General features: G+C 34.4%; 2 protein-coding genes across 2 annotated transcripts in view; one reads left to right on the top strand and one right to left on the bottom strand.

The window, feature by feature from the left end:
* Positions 1 to 9786, top strand: part of LOC140756271 (CYFIP-related Rac1 interactor A) — a 31572-nt gene extending 21786 nt beyond the window's left edge. The window contains exons 3-4 of the mRNA XM_073091753.1: positions 2215 to 2492; positions 9297 to 9786. Coding sequence (XP_072947854.1) covers positions 2215 to 2492; positions 9297 to 9561 — 543 coding nt within the window. The 3' untranslated portion in view covers positions 9562 to 9786. The remainder of the gene's footprint in view (positions 1 to 2214; positions 2493 to 9296) is intronic.
* A 3490-nt stretch (positions 9787 to 13276) lies between these two features.
* Cnep1r2 (CTD nuclear envelope phosphatase 1 regulatory subunit 2) lies at positions 13277 to 15239 on the bottom strand. Its single transcript, XM_073091754.1, has 4 exons — positions 14950 to 15239; positions 14439 to 14510; positions 13867 to 14001; positions 13277 to 13525 (listed from the first exon to the last, which is right to left on the bottom strand). The coding sequence occupies exons 1-4, from the start codon at positions 14975 to 14977 to the stop codon at positions 13380 to 13382; spliced, it is 381 nt and encodes a 126-aa protein (XP_072947855.1). The 5' UTR covers positions 14978 to 15239; the 3' UTR covers positions 13277 to 13379.
* Between the last annotated feature and the right edge of the window lie 2387 nt (positions 15240 to 17626).

The following is a 17626-nucleotide window of genomic DNA, read 5'->3' as shown; positions in this document are numbered from 1 at the left end:
CCAGTAATGGATAACTCTGGTCGGAAATAAAATATCGGTTTACGATTTTCCCCATTTCACTCTCAGTTACCGAATACTCAACATACTTCCTGAATATTTCTTATTCGTATTTGTATTCGTAATAAATGTGGTTAGGAACATTCGTGACCACGCCTACTTTTGTAACAAAAGTTAATCGCAGATTTGTTTGATCTGGATTTGAAGAATTTGGTACTCCAAAACAAATAATCTGCGATTCAGTCAGAGACACAAGAATAGATTAAACCATGTAAACGTAACAGGGATAACTTAACAAAATATACTCTTTTTCCATTATTTCTACTGACTCTATAATGTAAACTTTACAAAATATTTCTGAGTCGTTTAAAATATCGAAGTTGCAAACTGTAATACTAAGCCGCTTACATTCAAAGCCGCCCGTATCTCGTGACAGGATTCCGTAAGAGATTTTCAAGTTTTGATATCAGATTTCTTCAGTCGATAACTATATTATGCTTACATAGTGCTGTCTCGTGAGTTACGCTTGAATCGTTTTAGCGTGCATGTGCATCGAATTTAAATGTACGCTCAAAACCTAATCATTTTATAAGTCTTGAGTACGTTAACATAGACACTATCAACACTTCAAATTGGGAAGCTGGTTACTGAAAAACAGCATTCGGCATAAAATCAAAGGCATGGAAATCAAATCGTGGTGACTAGTGTCACATGATTGTTTGAGACACTAACAATAATACGAGTCTTAAATATATTACTAAATCATTTACGCAGTTAAGAATAAGAGGCGTAACTGGCTAATCTTTTGAGCTTCATGCCTGCCGTATGCATCCTACCTTGAAGCATGCATCCATATGTCAACGATGAGGATCTTTGCCGACAAAGAGTTAATAATAGTAAAAATACTGGTCTCAACTAATTTTAATCATCAATATAAGGTAGCTCTTAAACCAAGTTATTAAAAGTCACCCTTTACAAAGTGTGCACAGAAATAAAACATTGACTTTCACTGAGACTATTATCAAACGTTCAAGAAAAGTTCTGGTTACTTGTCTGAAGTTTGTATGTATACCTACGTGATGAAGACATGAAGACACTATCGCTGGATTCCTAGAAAATTGTATCTAATGTTAGAGTATAAGAAATCTGCATGATGTCATCGCATTTAATCCTACTAAATTGTCCACAATTTCCTAGAATATCATCCAGCATAGACCCGCATTTGTTATAAATCATGAGTCAATACACTCCTTTTAGATTTGTAAATAACTATGCCTAAATGATGTAACGCTCCCTGATGGATTCATCTGGCCTTATGTAAAGAACGTCATGCAACGTAGATATCTTTTAGACATCTAGGTACAATGCTATGATATCGTATTTATCTTTTATACGCCGTGTGTATGCATAAACTATCTTTAGAATGTTATGCCGGCACATTTGTTTCTTTTTACTCAGCAAATTCAAACAAAGAGAGTGATCGGTATAAATCATTCAAATAATGTTAACTTTATAAAGCCAATTGTATATGCGTGAGATAACTAGTTAATTGTTTCGTTATGTATAAAATTTGTTCAAAGATACTCCTGAATAACAATTACCGCAGGTCATGACTTTCTCCATATCAGGCGCAGTCACTGTTATTCAATCAGCGTTGTCTATAAACAATATTCATTTCAGAAGCTTGAGGTAAACAGATAACTTCGAAGGAGATAACGAGCACTTGCTTATTCAATAATATTATTACGTATTATAATAGTTGATGCAATCTACAAATAAAAATAAAGAAGAAAATAATTGTACAAAGACACTGCTTGGTTTCATAAGAACGGCTTTCAGGGAGCCCTTCGCCCAAATTGTCTCAGAACTCCGTTAATTATAATCCATGTTATTTTCCGTTCCCCGAGTTTATTTCTTATGGCTTACTTACAAGATGTTTTCTTAGTTATGAGCATAAATTTTGTTACTTAGGTAAAAAGCTTACAGTTGAAATGAACGTTAGTATTACAACATTGTCAACTCGATATCAAATAAGTATTAAGACCATTTATCAAAAACTTTAGAAAAGAAACAAGCGTGTTTTCAGTTTCACTCAGTTAAAACAACTGATACTTTATTTCTAAAAAGTGCCAGTTTTTGTACCTACCTTTGTTTTCTTGCATTATACAATTCTGCTAGGATCATTGTTGCTAACGTTACGTCATTCGTCCATAACAGATGAAAACGCCAGCCATCCAGAACGACTTCAGCTACTACAGGCGGATCGTGTCCCGCGGGGGTCTCATCAACGCGGACCTGCCGCCCGGCGAGGAGCCCCACATAGGCGCGGAGGTCGCCAACCGCATGTCGCTGTTCTACGCGCAAGCCACGCCCATGCTCAAGGTCCTCTCCGAAGCCACCAGCCAGTTCGTGAACGACAACCAGCAAGACTTGGAGAACACGACGGAGACGCTCAGTACGATGGCGAAGGTCTGCTTGCGGATGCTGGAGAATCCGTAAGTTGCATTCAATATAATAAAATAAATAATTGCTGAGCGTATTTAACGACAATTGTTCAATATAAGTCACGATCCTGAGGCGTTTATTGCCTTAATACTTAACCCAAATAACGTTACAGAAATTTCTAGCTTTACTACAACCAATTTACTACTGTAATGTGTTGTAGTTATGATACGTAATTCGAAATGAAATCAGCATAGCAAGAATCTTGGTAAGCTTCGTTCATAAATTATTTGATCGCAACTGTCTATTTAAATATACTTAGTCATAAATCTCCTAGGGACAGTAAGCAGTTTAAATCTCTACACTTCTCCAGTTATAGCACAAATATGTAAGGTATCGCCTAAACTATTTTACAGCTTATCTTTATCTGCATTAATATTATAAAGAGGAAAACTTTGTTTGTTTGTTTGGTTGTAATGAATAGGCTCAAAAACTATTGGACCGATTTTATAAATTCTTTCAATATTCGAAAGCTACATTATCTACGAGTAACATAGGCTATATTTTTTTAAATAGATTTTGAGGCGGTACAAAGTTTGTCTGGTCAGCTAGTTAAATAAATAAAATTAGAGTTCTTTCTATGCCTTAGATTAGCCACTTCCAAAATGCATAAGCTAGAATCTTAAACAGTTTAAGCGAATATTTCACTAATATGTAACAACGTTTAAACATTATTTCGCTCTGAAACCGTAGATTATCCGGTAATTTAATAAATTCCAAAGATATTATCATCCTACAAGGTGTTGGAAAACGCGATATTAAGCGGGCGTGAACAACTTGCTTCGGTATCGTCGATCCTGCGTGACCTATTTCTTACCCAAGGTCCAGGACCGAAATGGGGTCACCGCGGGCGGCACCGCATCCAAGTGGCTATCCTTGTTACAGCGACAAGGGCGTATTTATTATATTACTGCATATCATATCGCACTATCGCTCTCCACATGCCAGATATTGGATACTTCACATTACATACATGATAATATTGTTCGATGCTCACACCATACGATTATACGTATCGCATTTTAAATGTTATGAATGTCCATTTCCTTTGTACGTTTGCTTTCGTTATCCCGGCTATGAAACGAAAACAGGAAGAAATATAATATTGTTTCTGTTCGAATTCTAAATCACTGACTCGTAAAATTATGACGGGTTTCCTGTGTGAATGCTTAGTTAGCTATCTTAGGCGGCGCTGCGACCTAAATCACGTAAATTTACGACATTACATGTATGTTAAATGTCTTCATAATAGGTATTCATTTAATATATGAGCTTCCACGTTCTTATATTAGCAACTTAAATTTGTTACCAAAATATAAACTGTTACAGTTGATTGTAGGCATTTGTTTGCATGTCGTCTTAACAAATCACTTGGGTTTTGTTTGAACATGACAAAAAGTTATTAAACATACTTATCATACTTTCTATAAACACAGGCCAGAGGTTTAAGATAAAAATGAATTTATACAAATACAGATTATCTATACAACTATATGAAAATTTTCACAATTCTCAATAGGTTCGAGATAGGTTCTCGAACCTATTGAGAATTGTGAAAATTTTCGCAACATATGAATTGGTGTACTTTTCCAGTACACAAAAATAGTCGTCCCGTTAGTCCACTTACTACGGATAATCTGAACATTCTGAATTGGCTATCACTTGCTGGTTCCCGGTAACGTACCAGCAACTTGGCGGAAATACGGCGCTGTCGGTGTACGCTTATCGGATATCAAACAACCGTCACTCATTCGTACTTTTAGGACACGTAACTCACCCATCTAATGACGTGCAACGTTTCCTTATCAAGTGACACAACACTAGGTGCCAAAACAATCCTGAGGAAATCCACGCGAATATGATTGTTAGTGCATCTGCGCAATGAACAGAATGGCGTGCATGTTTTGTCGAATGTTTAGATAGATGTGTCGCCTGTTCCCAATATCGGTCCGCATAACCATTGAAAGTGACAATAGCACTGTGTGATTTGAATGACAACATCGCCGGGCACAGTTTTTAATAACCGTTGAACGACAAAGTCACGTTGATAGATTCGGCGTTTAATATGAAGTAAAATATCAATCAGACCAATTCGATTGCATGTGTGCAACGTTTTGAGCATAATCGAAGTGAGGAAAGTGACTGGAATTGCCCGCTGAGCACACAGAGTCCTGGAGTGGGACAGGAAATTAATTAAATATAACTCTTGTACCTAATATTTAAACACATTTATCACATTTCAGTTTTATAGAAACTTTATTATAAACATCAATAAATGTGTTTTTTGGATAAGTGAATTTACATAGAAGTCTTGTGGCATAATTTACGGGTCTACAGTAAATCTGTTGTTTGAAACTAGTATTTAATATGTACATTAACTAAATTAAAAAATAGTTTTTTTAATCTACTATTTTATGCATCGCCGGCGCTTGCTTACACGACAACGTTAATATGATTAACCTGCTTCGATGTTGACACGAAAAAATTAAAACCATGTCACGAAAACGACCCGTGGAATAAAGATAGGGGTCAGCTCAAACCTTAACTAGGCTGGAAAGACGCCAAGTCGGACGTTTCCAGCACCACTAGAATGTTTCTTTGGTGTAAGCGCTTAAACAGCGGAACACCTTGGAAGTGCAGTAATGCTGGCTAGGCTTTACAGCTGTTAGGCTAGAAGGTATTTTCGAAGTGAAAAGTGCCTTTGTAGTTTCCAGATAAATGTTTACTTTAGCTTTAGTCGCATCAAATTGTTTCAGTTCAGAGATAAGGCGTGTTATTGATAAACAGGTAAACCATATAAGTTACGAAAAATGTATTGCTTTATTGCGTATTGTGGTGTGAAATAAACTAAATTGAATTTTTGTTAATTTGTTTTGTTACCATGTAAATAATTTCAAAAAAGGATTGGGCTCAGTCATTTTACATTAGTAGCTATTATGTATATGGCTACTACAGAAGGAAGTTTTAATGTTACTTGTTTCGATATATCGTTTTCTATATTTTTAGTTTTATGACCTTTAAAAGCTTTGAGGATTAGTATCGTTCCACCGCATTGTCCTACATTGCCTATTCCTTTGCCTTTGTCGTTCCATTGTGAATTACTAGTCGTTCACATGCGAAAGTCATTATCTTCGCCGGCTGGATCCGAGGTATCTAGCACAAGGTACTCTCTTGCATCCACTGTGCAGTGTTCACGTTTGTGTGATCCGATTAAATGTTGGCAGTGGCTTGTGTCTGCCGTTTGTGGTTAAGTATCATATTTTGGAATTAATTCGTATTAATTCATCTATATGAAATACTAAAATTACTAAATTAGGTACATTATATTCGTAATATCTTCATCTTCAAGCAGTATCTTCATAATATATCATCAACAAACTTTAAAACGGTTGAGAGTAAATAATATATAGAATTTCACGTTTAGACATTTTTTCAAGGCCAATAAAATTTAGATATATTTTTTATTTTGGGTCAGAAATATAAACGATAGTTAATCACCAAATTTTAACTAGTTCACAATGATTTCTACCGGTTATCAGGAAATGCAGCTGACTACGGAACCCTTCAATGTATATTAAAACAAACACACTCACAACATGTCTGTTCACTTTCCCGCACTCTCAAATCTCCGTTGGAGAAAACAATAGAGAATATTTTTGCATAAACGAAAAATATGCTCGAGTTTCAGCAACATTGAGTTATTGCTTCTGATACATTTCCCAAGCTTAAATGTTTTATTTCACGCACGGGGAACCTTGGGCCATAATAGGCGCGGCGAGGGTTTATAGGCGGTACGACTTCGGTGAAGCCTTAATTTTTCTGCCGATTGGCCCCAATAAATAGCGAAAGTAATGCTTTCGTGGAATTTATTTTGAAGCTTATGCTCGCTTAATTATGTTCTCAATTTGTTTTGTAATTAGTTTTAGGAATTATGCCGCATTTTTAGGTTGACTCTTATCAGGACGAAGACTTTTCAACCTACTCAGTTCTTCATCAGTCTCTGGATATTACGTAGCGGTAGATATATCCCCATAAACTGATTATGTAACTAATATAACAAGGTCAAACATGTGATCACACCAATATACCTAACAAGGTGAATTCATGCACACCAGGGCGAAGATTCTGTGACCACCTTCTGATGCCGACACTTAACCAATCCGGTGATCGTCAAATATGTTCATTATGTGTGCTAAATTGCCGTAAAATTGCGTGTATTAATATAATAATTATATGTCCAATTAGTGTATAATGGAATATAAAGGTGACAATAATGTAAAGGAAGTTGTTCCACAGCTAATAGGTGAGTATAATAGATTAAATTGACCTGATTCCAGTATGTTCTGTCTATTACTCTGTGCGAGACAGTCCTATTACTTATACGCCACAAAGCCTATTGTGATTATGCGTTCAAAGAAGATTTATCTCGAAATGTGAAAGCTAAGTTGTCTAAGCTAAAGTTAATTATATTTTTATTTTTTCAAAGGTCGTGTCAGAACCTTGATCCTAGATTTAAAACGGAAAAGATTTTGTTATATCTCTTATCGCAATTTCAGATTAATTTTGGATATTGCGGCCATGAAAATAAATTGGGCTTTTCCTTTAGAATCACAATACATTAAAGTTTTGGCAATACACAATCTACAATTTTATAATGAACTAATGCTCGTTATCAATATCTAAAGAATTTTTACCAATGTTCACCAAAGATCGAAATTTGCTGAAAGTCTAAAAGTTTGGGCAATACAATATACTATATATATTACGAAGATTATTAATAATGAGTATCATACTCTCATCTATCATACTCATCAGACAAATTCTAACATCTCAAATTTACGTCATAAGTAACCTTTATTCGAAAGCATTTTCTGATTGTACAATACTTGAAAACCTGACGTTCACGTCAATACTTATCTGTCTGTGACGTCGGCCCGGTGCCTCCACGTCCATACACTTTATGTCGCTTCGCTGGTTGCAGACGGGACACGCAACACTGCAATTGAAATAGTCACTCGTTTCAAATACGTTTACCCTATTTTTCAGACAACTTCATTCAGATGTTTTCAACGTCGCTAAAGCTTTGTACATGGTTGTAGGTCAGATTGAAGCGTAGTAATAGGATTTAAAAGCAAATCTTCTTCGTTTCTTACATTTCTTTGCATCTGTGCTATAACGTCGTATGATCTATCTGACGCTGAGTCGGTGTACTAGGATGGGCATGGCATGGGCACGCTGTTTACGCCGCTATCAATCGAAATGTATTGAGCGCCGATTTCAGGACTATGTACTAAACCAACATTTATTTGTATTATTTTTTACTTTGTAGTGACATTAGAAGTCGGTTTTATTTTTTTGTTTAAATTTTTTTTTTCATTCATAATAATATCTCAGCTAAATAGGACCTTAAATTGTATATGTCATACATTTTCTCTATTATTGAAACAAATATCGCAAAATTTGTCTTTAATTTACTGGACCTCATTTTCAAGAGTAGCCATTACACCAACTTTTGGCTGCTGGGGCTGGCCGTTCAGGGTGTGGTGAAGGGCTAACGAGGATTGGTTTAAGAGACAATAGTAATTTGTATTTTACAGCTTTGCGAGATATAAAAGAATGATTTTTTTTTCATTTATTTAATAAAGAAGACTTACAAAATAAACATAATTTGAAATCTGCCAAACTGTAGGCCAGTTTGTCGGCAGTACACATCCAGCTCTCGTGGTCCTCATATAACAAGTTACACACACGATTACAATTGTCTCACTCCAACACAGATCTTACATAAAGTTATAAAATATATAAATACTCTTATTACTTACATTTACTCGAGTTACATATAATAATATCATAATTATCAGTGATACAGATGTGCTTTTTAAATATAGTAGGTATGGCTATAATAATATTATATAAAATGAAATTATTGTTTCACAAAATTGGGGATAGACGGAAAAAGTTTTAAATCTCGGTACTAGACGAACGTAGGATCTACTCCAACCAATTAGATACTTGCTGAGTTATAGTTTGAAAGTAGTTAGTACATAGTAGCTAGTCAGAAATATCCAGTTATTTCTATAAGTCGTGCGGATGTACGTTCTATATGAAAAGATATACGGAAGTGTTTGTGTTCATGTTATGTTTACCCAACATGGTATGGATTTACGGTTAATAAAACTTATACGCACAGATATTCGGGTCGCCCGCCACCGCCTACCTACTCCGCTACTAAATGTACGTTACGACACTATTTCTTGAAACAGTTTAGCCTATAAAACATCTTACGTATTTCCTTTGTAATCCGAACTTTGTACAGCAAATATACGGTAAATGTTTACTGTAATAACATGTTCCTTCATTCTGAAATAATAAGGAAAATCTGTTCCATTTTATTTTAAAATACGTAGTACCACAGACCTATATCTCAACATAGAACTCTTTCAATGTATGTATTTCTTTCATCAAATGGATATAGTAATAGCAAACGAGCTTGCAATACACTTCGTAGTAAATATGTTGTTCCCGCTACAAATAAAAGATATAGACATCTCTAACCAACGCAAATAAGACACTTTCAGAACCAGTAATCCTACCTAAAATTAATCACAACTGCTTTCTTACTCTTGGAGATTAAATGAACGCCTCAAAAAGAGAATCTGTTTAATCACATCTTTCCAAAAACAACAGCTATATTGGTACTATGATGTATAATAAATAAATAAAACTGCGAAGACTAACTTCACAGTTATTTCTTTCAATAGCTTGTTTAATTACAATGAAAATATTTTGGATTTCAGAAAACTAGTCGCGCAGTTCAGCCGCGAGGAGACCTCCTTGCTAGTGCTGCGCGTGATGGTCGGGCTGATCATCCTGTACGATTGGGTGCACCCCTCGGGCGCCTTCTGCCGCTCCTCCTCCGTCGACGTGAAGGGCTGCGTCAAGTTCCTCCAACAGCAACCGCAACCCAAGGCGGAGCCCTTACTCAACGCCCTCCGATACACGACCAAACACCTCAACCACCAGTCCACGCCGAAGAACATCAGGACGCTACTGGCTGCGTGAGGACACCATTCCAGCCTTGCATGTTGCTGTGGGGATTGATTCGTGACAATAAGTACGTGGGGATTTCTCGTCGGCGATTATGTTGCTCTAGTTACGCTCCGGCGGTTTCGGCTTGATCTCTCGGTTTTACGCTTAGAGCTCGAGGGGCGTTTTTCTTACGTGCGCGGACGCGGAACCGCAATACGCGTTGATAATGAAAATGTAGATAAATAACAGTTACCATTTTCAATTTACGATTTGTTTCCACTGCGATATTCTGTTGTTTTTCGCTGCGACGATGGGCAACTTGTATCGATCTTTCCGTCCTGCGGCTACTATGTAACCGCGGCGGCATAATCGCGAAAAACTGCAGTCTCGTCGGCTTTTATATAAAATTGCTGTCCGCGGCGGGGCGAAAGAAAAACGCTCAGTGAGTTCTCGCTCTTAAAGTTTCTTCCTGTCCTAGGGCGTTGAGATTATGAACAGAAATTGTATAGTATCTAATGTGCAGGGTTCCTAAATAAACGTTTCTTCGCAGTTAATTAAGTGCAGATCGAGTATTGTTATTGTTGTTAAATAAATATAATTATTTATAAGACAATTTGTCTGGTAAAAAGTATAAAGCACAATATTATTTGGTAGATGTGAAAACTTCCTTATTCATAGTATTTATTATAGCAGAGATCAAGCCTTAATTGCGGATATAGATGGATTAGAATGTAGTTTTAAATAATGTAAACGCTACGATAGATAGTAATAGTCTTAATCCACAAATATATCAGTCACATTAAATATATGTCCTCGTGTAAATAGATCGATAATAAACTCTAATATTAAAATTTATTAATGAAAATTCCTACAAAGAAAAACGATAAAATGTTTGTATGTACGTTATAATGTAAAACAAGTGATATTTTCAAATTATATATTGTGTATGTGTTATTTAGATGCACAAAGTTATTGATAAATCATTTTAAATAAATAGATATAACGTGCTTCAAAAGCAAATTGTATTGCAAACTATTAGATGTGAGAAATCTTTCCCTAAGCCCCACACAATGCAAGGTTAGTGTTCTCTGTAGGTCACAACACTCAAGAGAATTTATAGAAGTGATTCGCAAATGTAATTTAGCATAACTTTAATTGTAAGGATAGTTCGCACTAAACTTTATGGCCGCTTCGTATATCAAGTTGTTGCTCGCTAGCGTCTTAGGTATGCGTACTTTGGGCAAAGCGAAATAATCTTGAAGCGGTCATCAAGTTAGGTGGTACCCTATAACTATTATAAAGTTTTAATAAGATACTGAACAAGTATTATTTATAATGTATCAACGATGGAAGCTGCGTTGGGTTCACGCCTGCATCGTCACAGCTTCCTGCAATATGTACCCAGTCTTATGTATAGAATTTATTTAAATATTTAATGTTGATTGATATTTTTACGTTTTGGATTACATTTTAAATCCTGTCTCCTTTTCTCAGCATAATACAAACGTATTGTAAAAGAAAAAACATATACCGCGGAATAACAGAAAGGATATAAAAATGGCGATCGCTGTTAAATGTACGGTTCGCAAAAATATACGTGCAAAGATAAGTAATTTCCATTGTGTTCAACATTACAATATTATAAGAAAAATTAATTAGAATGTTATTGTTATATTGTTGTTTTTAACTTTCCTATGAACGCAACGCCTCCAATATTCCATTCTAAATATTGACATGAACCATTTGTTCTCAAAAGTCTGTTAAATGTTGAAAATGTAATAATTATTTTGCATATTGTATCATCTGCTCGGAATATGAGAGCGACTGCCAGTTATAAATCCTTGCTTTATTATCAAGCATTTAAATGTTGCATTAATGAACCTCTGGGAATAACTTCGTCGTTTGAAAAGACTGAAATATAATGCTCTTTAAACACCGAGTTGTTTATCAAATGCGCAACGGTTTTTGGATACTTTTGCTATTCAATAACATTACTATAAATTATTGTAAAACGTTAATTATTTCATAACAGCGAAACCTTATCTTGTAAGCCCGAGGCTAAATATTTTAACAAACAATAATGCCTTCTAATATAATGTTAAGTATATCGTGTTAACACATAAATTTATGCATGTACCACTGCCTTGATGTTATCATAGTAATTTTAAATGGAATTTTATATGGTATGTTTTACTATTATGTATAGATCGAGTAAGGTAACGTTATTAAGCATGTATGCTCGTTTTATTATTTCAGATATATTTACATGAAACATAATAGCGATTATTCAGATAACTTAGTTAAGGGCGATTCACTTTAAATAGTTGAATAGTTTTAGTCAGCCGCTGTAAACTCTTGTTTCACAAGTTTCATTGGAATGAGCCCATAACTGTATAGAATGGGCAAAATGTAAGTAAAAATAATTCCAACTCCTGCGCTTACTGAGACTTGCCTGAATTTACACTCAATCTGAAACTGCACTGCAAGAAATGTCACTAATATAGACATGTTTTAGTATCCATACATTTTTGTGTACACATGTACAAACAAAGTTATGACATGTTTAGCATAAATACTCGTACGTCACTACTTAGTTTTGCTGTGGTGATATTATAATCAGGAAGGTGTGGCTAAACAAAAACAACTAATCTTTTAAAATTAGTTTTAGAATTCAATGAGTTTCTACAAATTAAATTATTCGCCTTCATCTTGTTATAACATAATTATTTCGAAAACCCTTTAAATGAGTATGGTGATGTTAAATACATTTTACAGTCAAAAATAACGTGATAATAGATAGCACTCGTTTCTTTCCACACCCATAACAAGTCTATGAAAATTCCATACTGTTATTGATATATCACTAGCACAATATAATAATCCCTCTTCATGCTTAGATTGTATTTAAGTGTGATAATACCTAGATTGTTAGTTACTTGCATGTATTGATTGCACAAATAGCACAATATTGTTGTTTATGTAACATGAGTGATATCTTGTTGAATGTCTAATATTTTTTATGATTAATGTTATTTGCAATATCTTACTTTCTGCACATTCAAACCGAATAGCATTTACTGTAAGGATTTGATTATTTGAATTGAATTGTAATAATATATCAATCGCAAAATTTACACTGCCCAGAGTCAATGTTGTAATCTATTTTTATAAATGACAGTTTTTCCAAAGTCACTTTGTAACTGAAAATGTATATTACTCCAGGACGAGTCTAAACATGTGTTTAAGAAATGAATGTAATGAATGCTTTTGAATGTAGAGGTAAAGTGAAGGAAATCCGATACAGAAGATAAACGTTTGTTCACTCTGTAGGCATGCAAGTAGTGGTGTTTGAAAAGTGTATTAAAATTTACTCGGTATATTGAAGGTATGTTGTTGCTGGAGATGGGTTTTCTAAATAACATTTCTTATTGTAATTCTAGACTCTTATCTTAACTCTTAACATGTTATTAGGTTCAATTTTTAATAACTTTGTTAAATCTATTTGACATGATCTTTGAAAACAGTTTATAGAAAAATTTACTTGCTTCTTATTCACTTATTATAGAAAATATTTTAGCAAAATATCTTAGAAAATACATTTTGTAGTGTTTCAAGATTTTTATGGTTGGTTATTAAAGTGAGTTGTTTGAAACCAAGCTAAGTAATTTTTATGATTAATGTTTTTTCTTAGTTATCATATATTTGTTGTATATAATAAACACACCAAAGTTATAAATAATAAACTTAATAGTCCTAAGAAATCGTTTTATTTGTACAACTTAACATGATCTTCTAACAGTGAAAATATTATTCTTAAACAATATTTACAATATTTAAATAAATAAGGTGGTCTAATTATTGGCTGGCCTCGGCTTCAGAATCAACTTGCCAGTTTCATCGCATGACATGTTGAAATCATTGAGGACCGAGCGGGTGCGAGCAGTGATAATGCTGGGCGCTATCACTTTCCTATGTACTCCCATCATGAACAGCAACACTAAAACAAACAAATAAATAATTTATCTTTATACCTGATCTCTCCTGAATCTTTTATACCTGATCTATAATAGACATTGTGTTTGCTTTAAAGACATACATGCACTATTTAGATAGACGCAGAGTACAGATGAATAGATATGAGTAGGTATATAGCCTACTGGGGTGTATGAGCCATGAGGTACACACCAAAATGCTTTACCATGGAGTGTAAAATTATCAGTGCTAATCAAATCATAATGTGCATGGCTTTTATATAGTTGTTATTATTCAGTATGTTATTTGGTAGATTGTTCATGAGTATTTAAATATTGCATTACAGAATGCCTAATCAATATTTACCGAGAAATGTAGAGGTGAATGCAAAGAAAGGATGATTCCACAGAGACTGTGTCAGAGACACCACCGGTGTGAAGGGGTCTGTCAGCCAGTGCCACGCAGCTATGGCAGTACATACAGACACCACTGCCAACAGAACTGAAATTGAAATTACATAAACTGTAATAAGTAATAACAATGTACACTTGCATGATCCACCAGGGGTTCAACAGTAGACCCCTGTTTATAACTCCGGTTCAACCTTCACCACTTGATCTGCAGTTCGCGTGATCTGTTTGGGTTAGCCATGTCTAGAACTACAAATTATCAATTTTATACTTTAATAAATGATAACATTTGAATACTAGAACAACTGAAATTCTAAAGACAGTCAAACTGCAGTTAAGCTCACTTATATTTTTTAAAATATGTATGATATAAGTTGCCTGCCAAAGATAATTTTACAACTTCTGCATATTAGAAATTGTTGAATTTTTATGAATGGTAAGAAAACATTAGATAAAGTGGTTTTAATATCAGGCATTAAACATTATGTGCCATGATTTAAATAAAATTTTGATTTGAATATTACTTACTTCTCCATCTCATAGTTGCCGGCTGCAAACATGCTATAACTTCGGTTAGGCGCCGCTCGAAAGCCTTCAGATCTGAGAGAACCCATTGTATATTAGGATTAAATTATATACTTGATTTATGCAACAATAAATGTTTTTATTATTATCAAATCTTTGATATAACTGCAATATCAGAAATCTCCACAAAAAAAAACATACTAATAGGTAATTTTAAAGTGAAATGATGTCAGTCCTGTATAGCACCATTTCCTCTTGTAGTAGTCGCTACAGGATTTATCTCAGGGAACAGGCAGCAACTTTCTGTGAACTAATTCATCTACTACAGTGAGTAACGCATACAGGCTAGCGCGAAAGCCAATGAAGCCAGCGTTCAAGATCTTGAAGTCAACTTTTCGAAGCAAATTAATGAATATGTTATCACTAGATTGTATAAATGACCACCATGTGACCACCAAGTACATTTGTTGAACGATGCACCATTATAATAGGAAGAACATATCATCATTCTTACCATCACAAGCTGTTTGTTCAAGCGACATGTTTTTGGTCGGAAATATTTGATTATTCTTTAATTATATCATACTGATTCAACGCCTATAAGCTATGAAATATTTTTTCAATATTGATAATATAATACAAATTGAAATCGACCGTCTAGGCGTTCATGAATTTGTCAGTTTGTAACTTTATAATAGCGACAATGTCAGTGTCACCGTCACTCTGAATGTCAATGTATTTAGCAAAAAACTAAAGCCCACTCCTCATTCTCGCGAGAATTTCGCGAAAACAAGAGAGAAGCGCGAGAAACGTGAATGTGAAGCCAATTCGAATCCGTTAGAGCTGAGTAACTCAGATCTGACCCGGTTCAAATATTCAGATCACATATTATATGAGTTTGAACTGCAGATCAATCCCAAACAGATCAGGTCAATTCAGGTCGCGGTTCACGGCGTTTCGTGAATGTGAGTTATTCTTTGATTAATTGTGCAATTTTAACGTTTAACCCCTAGGATATAAAGTTTAATATCAAAAGAATGTAAGTGGTGCGACATCTGTTGGGGTTTTGTGAATATCAAGCGATATTCGATAGTCTAAGACAGATCAGTTAGATGGCACTCATTTTATATGTAACTCAATGAGAATTCGTTTTAGTTCTAGCTTTCATCATAATATGGCGTTTTTATTAAATTCACTCTTCTTATTGGGAAATACCGACTGATCAATTTATTTACTTATAAATAAATATGATTTATAACCGTCACAATATTACATGTCAATAACTTTCTAACTGACTTTATTAACTAATAATAAAAATACATATTTTAATTCAACATTACTACAAAGTCGGTAAAATAATAATAATTACAGACATTGCTTCTTTTACTTGACATTATTCAAAACATATAAGTCTCAAAGTAATAAACTTGATTTTAAATCCAGTGCCATGCTAACATCGGCGAGCCCACGAGTCCTGACTACCGTGAATCGTTTACCCGTTTGAATTGTTTGACCCGTTTGAGCTGTTTGAACTGTTTGAGTCGCGTGAGTCACCAGATCCAACGACTCGCACAGTTCGCAACGCGAGTCTTAAGTCATGCAGCTCGTTCAGATCAAACAGATCCATTGAGTTAATTTGAACTGGTCTGTGATCCTGTTCATAACTCCGGTTCAACCTTATGACTCGCGACCTGATCTGCAATTCGCGCGATCTGTTTGAGTTAGCCATGTCTAGAATCGGCAACATGAGGAGCAGTGTAAGGGGCAAGGTGTAGCCGCACCACTAACAAGAAAATGTAACCAGTTTTGACACTTTTGACACATGGATTTATGTGCGTAAAAAAGGTGTTGCCACGTCTCCGTTCTAAAATCTCCTTTAAATAGGTACTTGACAGTTATAACAATAAAATATGAACTATGTTGGATATGATAGCTTATAAGTAAACATAAATTATGCAGTATTTCGTTTATTTTTTAATACGTTCTAAGTATTTTAATTTTTAAAAAGAAATTTTCGATTTTTTATCTGTGGATTTTAAATCCCAAAACGGCGACAGTGCTGCCTCAAATGTCATGTGACGTCACTACATCGAAACCAAACAAGACAAATAATAATTAAATCGTTTGCTGTTAGAGTTGGTTGAATTTATGTTGTGAACCGAAATGAAGCCATACTATATTAAAGCTGATAGCGTGAACCTGCTTAAAGAAGATCCATATATGCAGTGCAATCAATCAAAATGGATACAAAAACTTCCGTGAGATAACCTATGGAAATATCAAATAAACAACGTAAGTAAAACATTCTTTATATTTACATTTAATCATATCGGACAATTAAACATTTCTTAACTGACTTCAGACAGAAGAAAGGTTGTCTTCAAGTAATTATTAAGATTTTTTTAAATATACCTATATTCTTATGTGAACTGTTTTAACGTTATTAATTGGTTATATTTATATTTACAGATCTTCCCGACAATCGTATAGTGACGACGTTATAGAGTATGTGCAGTTTAAGAGGAAGGCAAGTTTGTGTTTCATGAAAAGTAAAAGTATTCCTGAACACAAGGTACATCAATGAAAATGAAAATGTGATGACTGTCCTGCCTAGAAGAAGTGAGGAGCCAAAAGTTTCGAAAGTGGGCACCAGTCTGAAATACATAAAGTAAAGTACACGGGAAATAGTACTTCTTTACTTGCATAACCTACCCAACAAGATGAAGGAAGAAAAGTGACCATACAGTTCCTATTATTGCATTGCAATTTAATTCTGAAAATGACAGTGATAAAAATATATATCCATTTGTTACGGAAAATAATTTTAGTAATGAAGAAAAGCAGACACGCAAGCAGCACAAAAATTTAGCTTAGGTGATCTGTAGTAATTATTGTAACTGTAACATATGATAAATATATACAAAAGTTCTACTGTGTGTACTCACTAATAGAACCATATAAACCAAATAAACAAAGAAATCGGTTAATAAAATACTAATATTAGCAAATCATGTATTTTTAATTATACAGTCCTGTAACTTAATCAGTGCACATGCACCATCAATAATAACACAGTCATGAAATATTTTAATTGTGTCCTATTAATTACAGAATGGGCCCTTAAAATAGAATTCTCATAGACGTTTTATTCTATTCTTATCATAGACATCTATATAATATATTAAATATAT

This window comes from Epargyreus clarus, unplaced genomic scaffold, assembly GCF_041222505.1.
Source record: "Epargyreus clarus isolate Ecla_fem2 unplaced genomic scaffold, WU_Ecla_fem_2.2 ptg000034l, whole genome shotgun sequence".
In the NCBI taxonomy this organism is placed as follows: domain Eukaryota; kingdom Metazoa; phylum Arthropoda; class Insecta; order Lepidoptera; family Hesperiidae; genus Epargyreus; species Epargyreus clarus.
The sequence above is the reverse complement of the archived record's forward strand: the minus strand, read 5'-3'. Positions and strand labels throughout refer to the sequence as shown.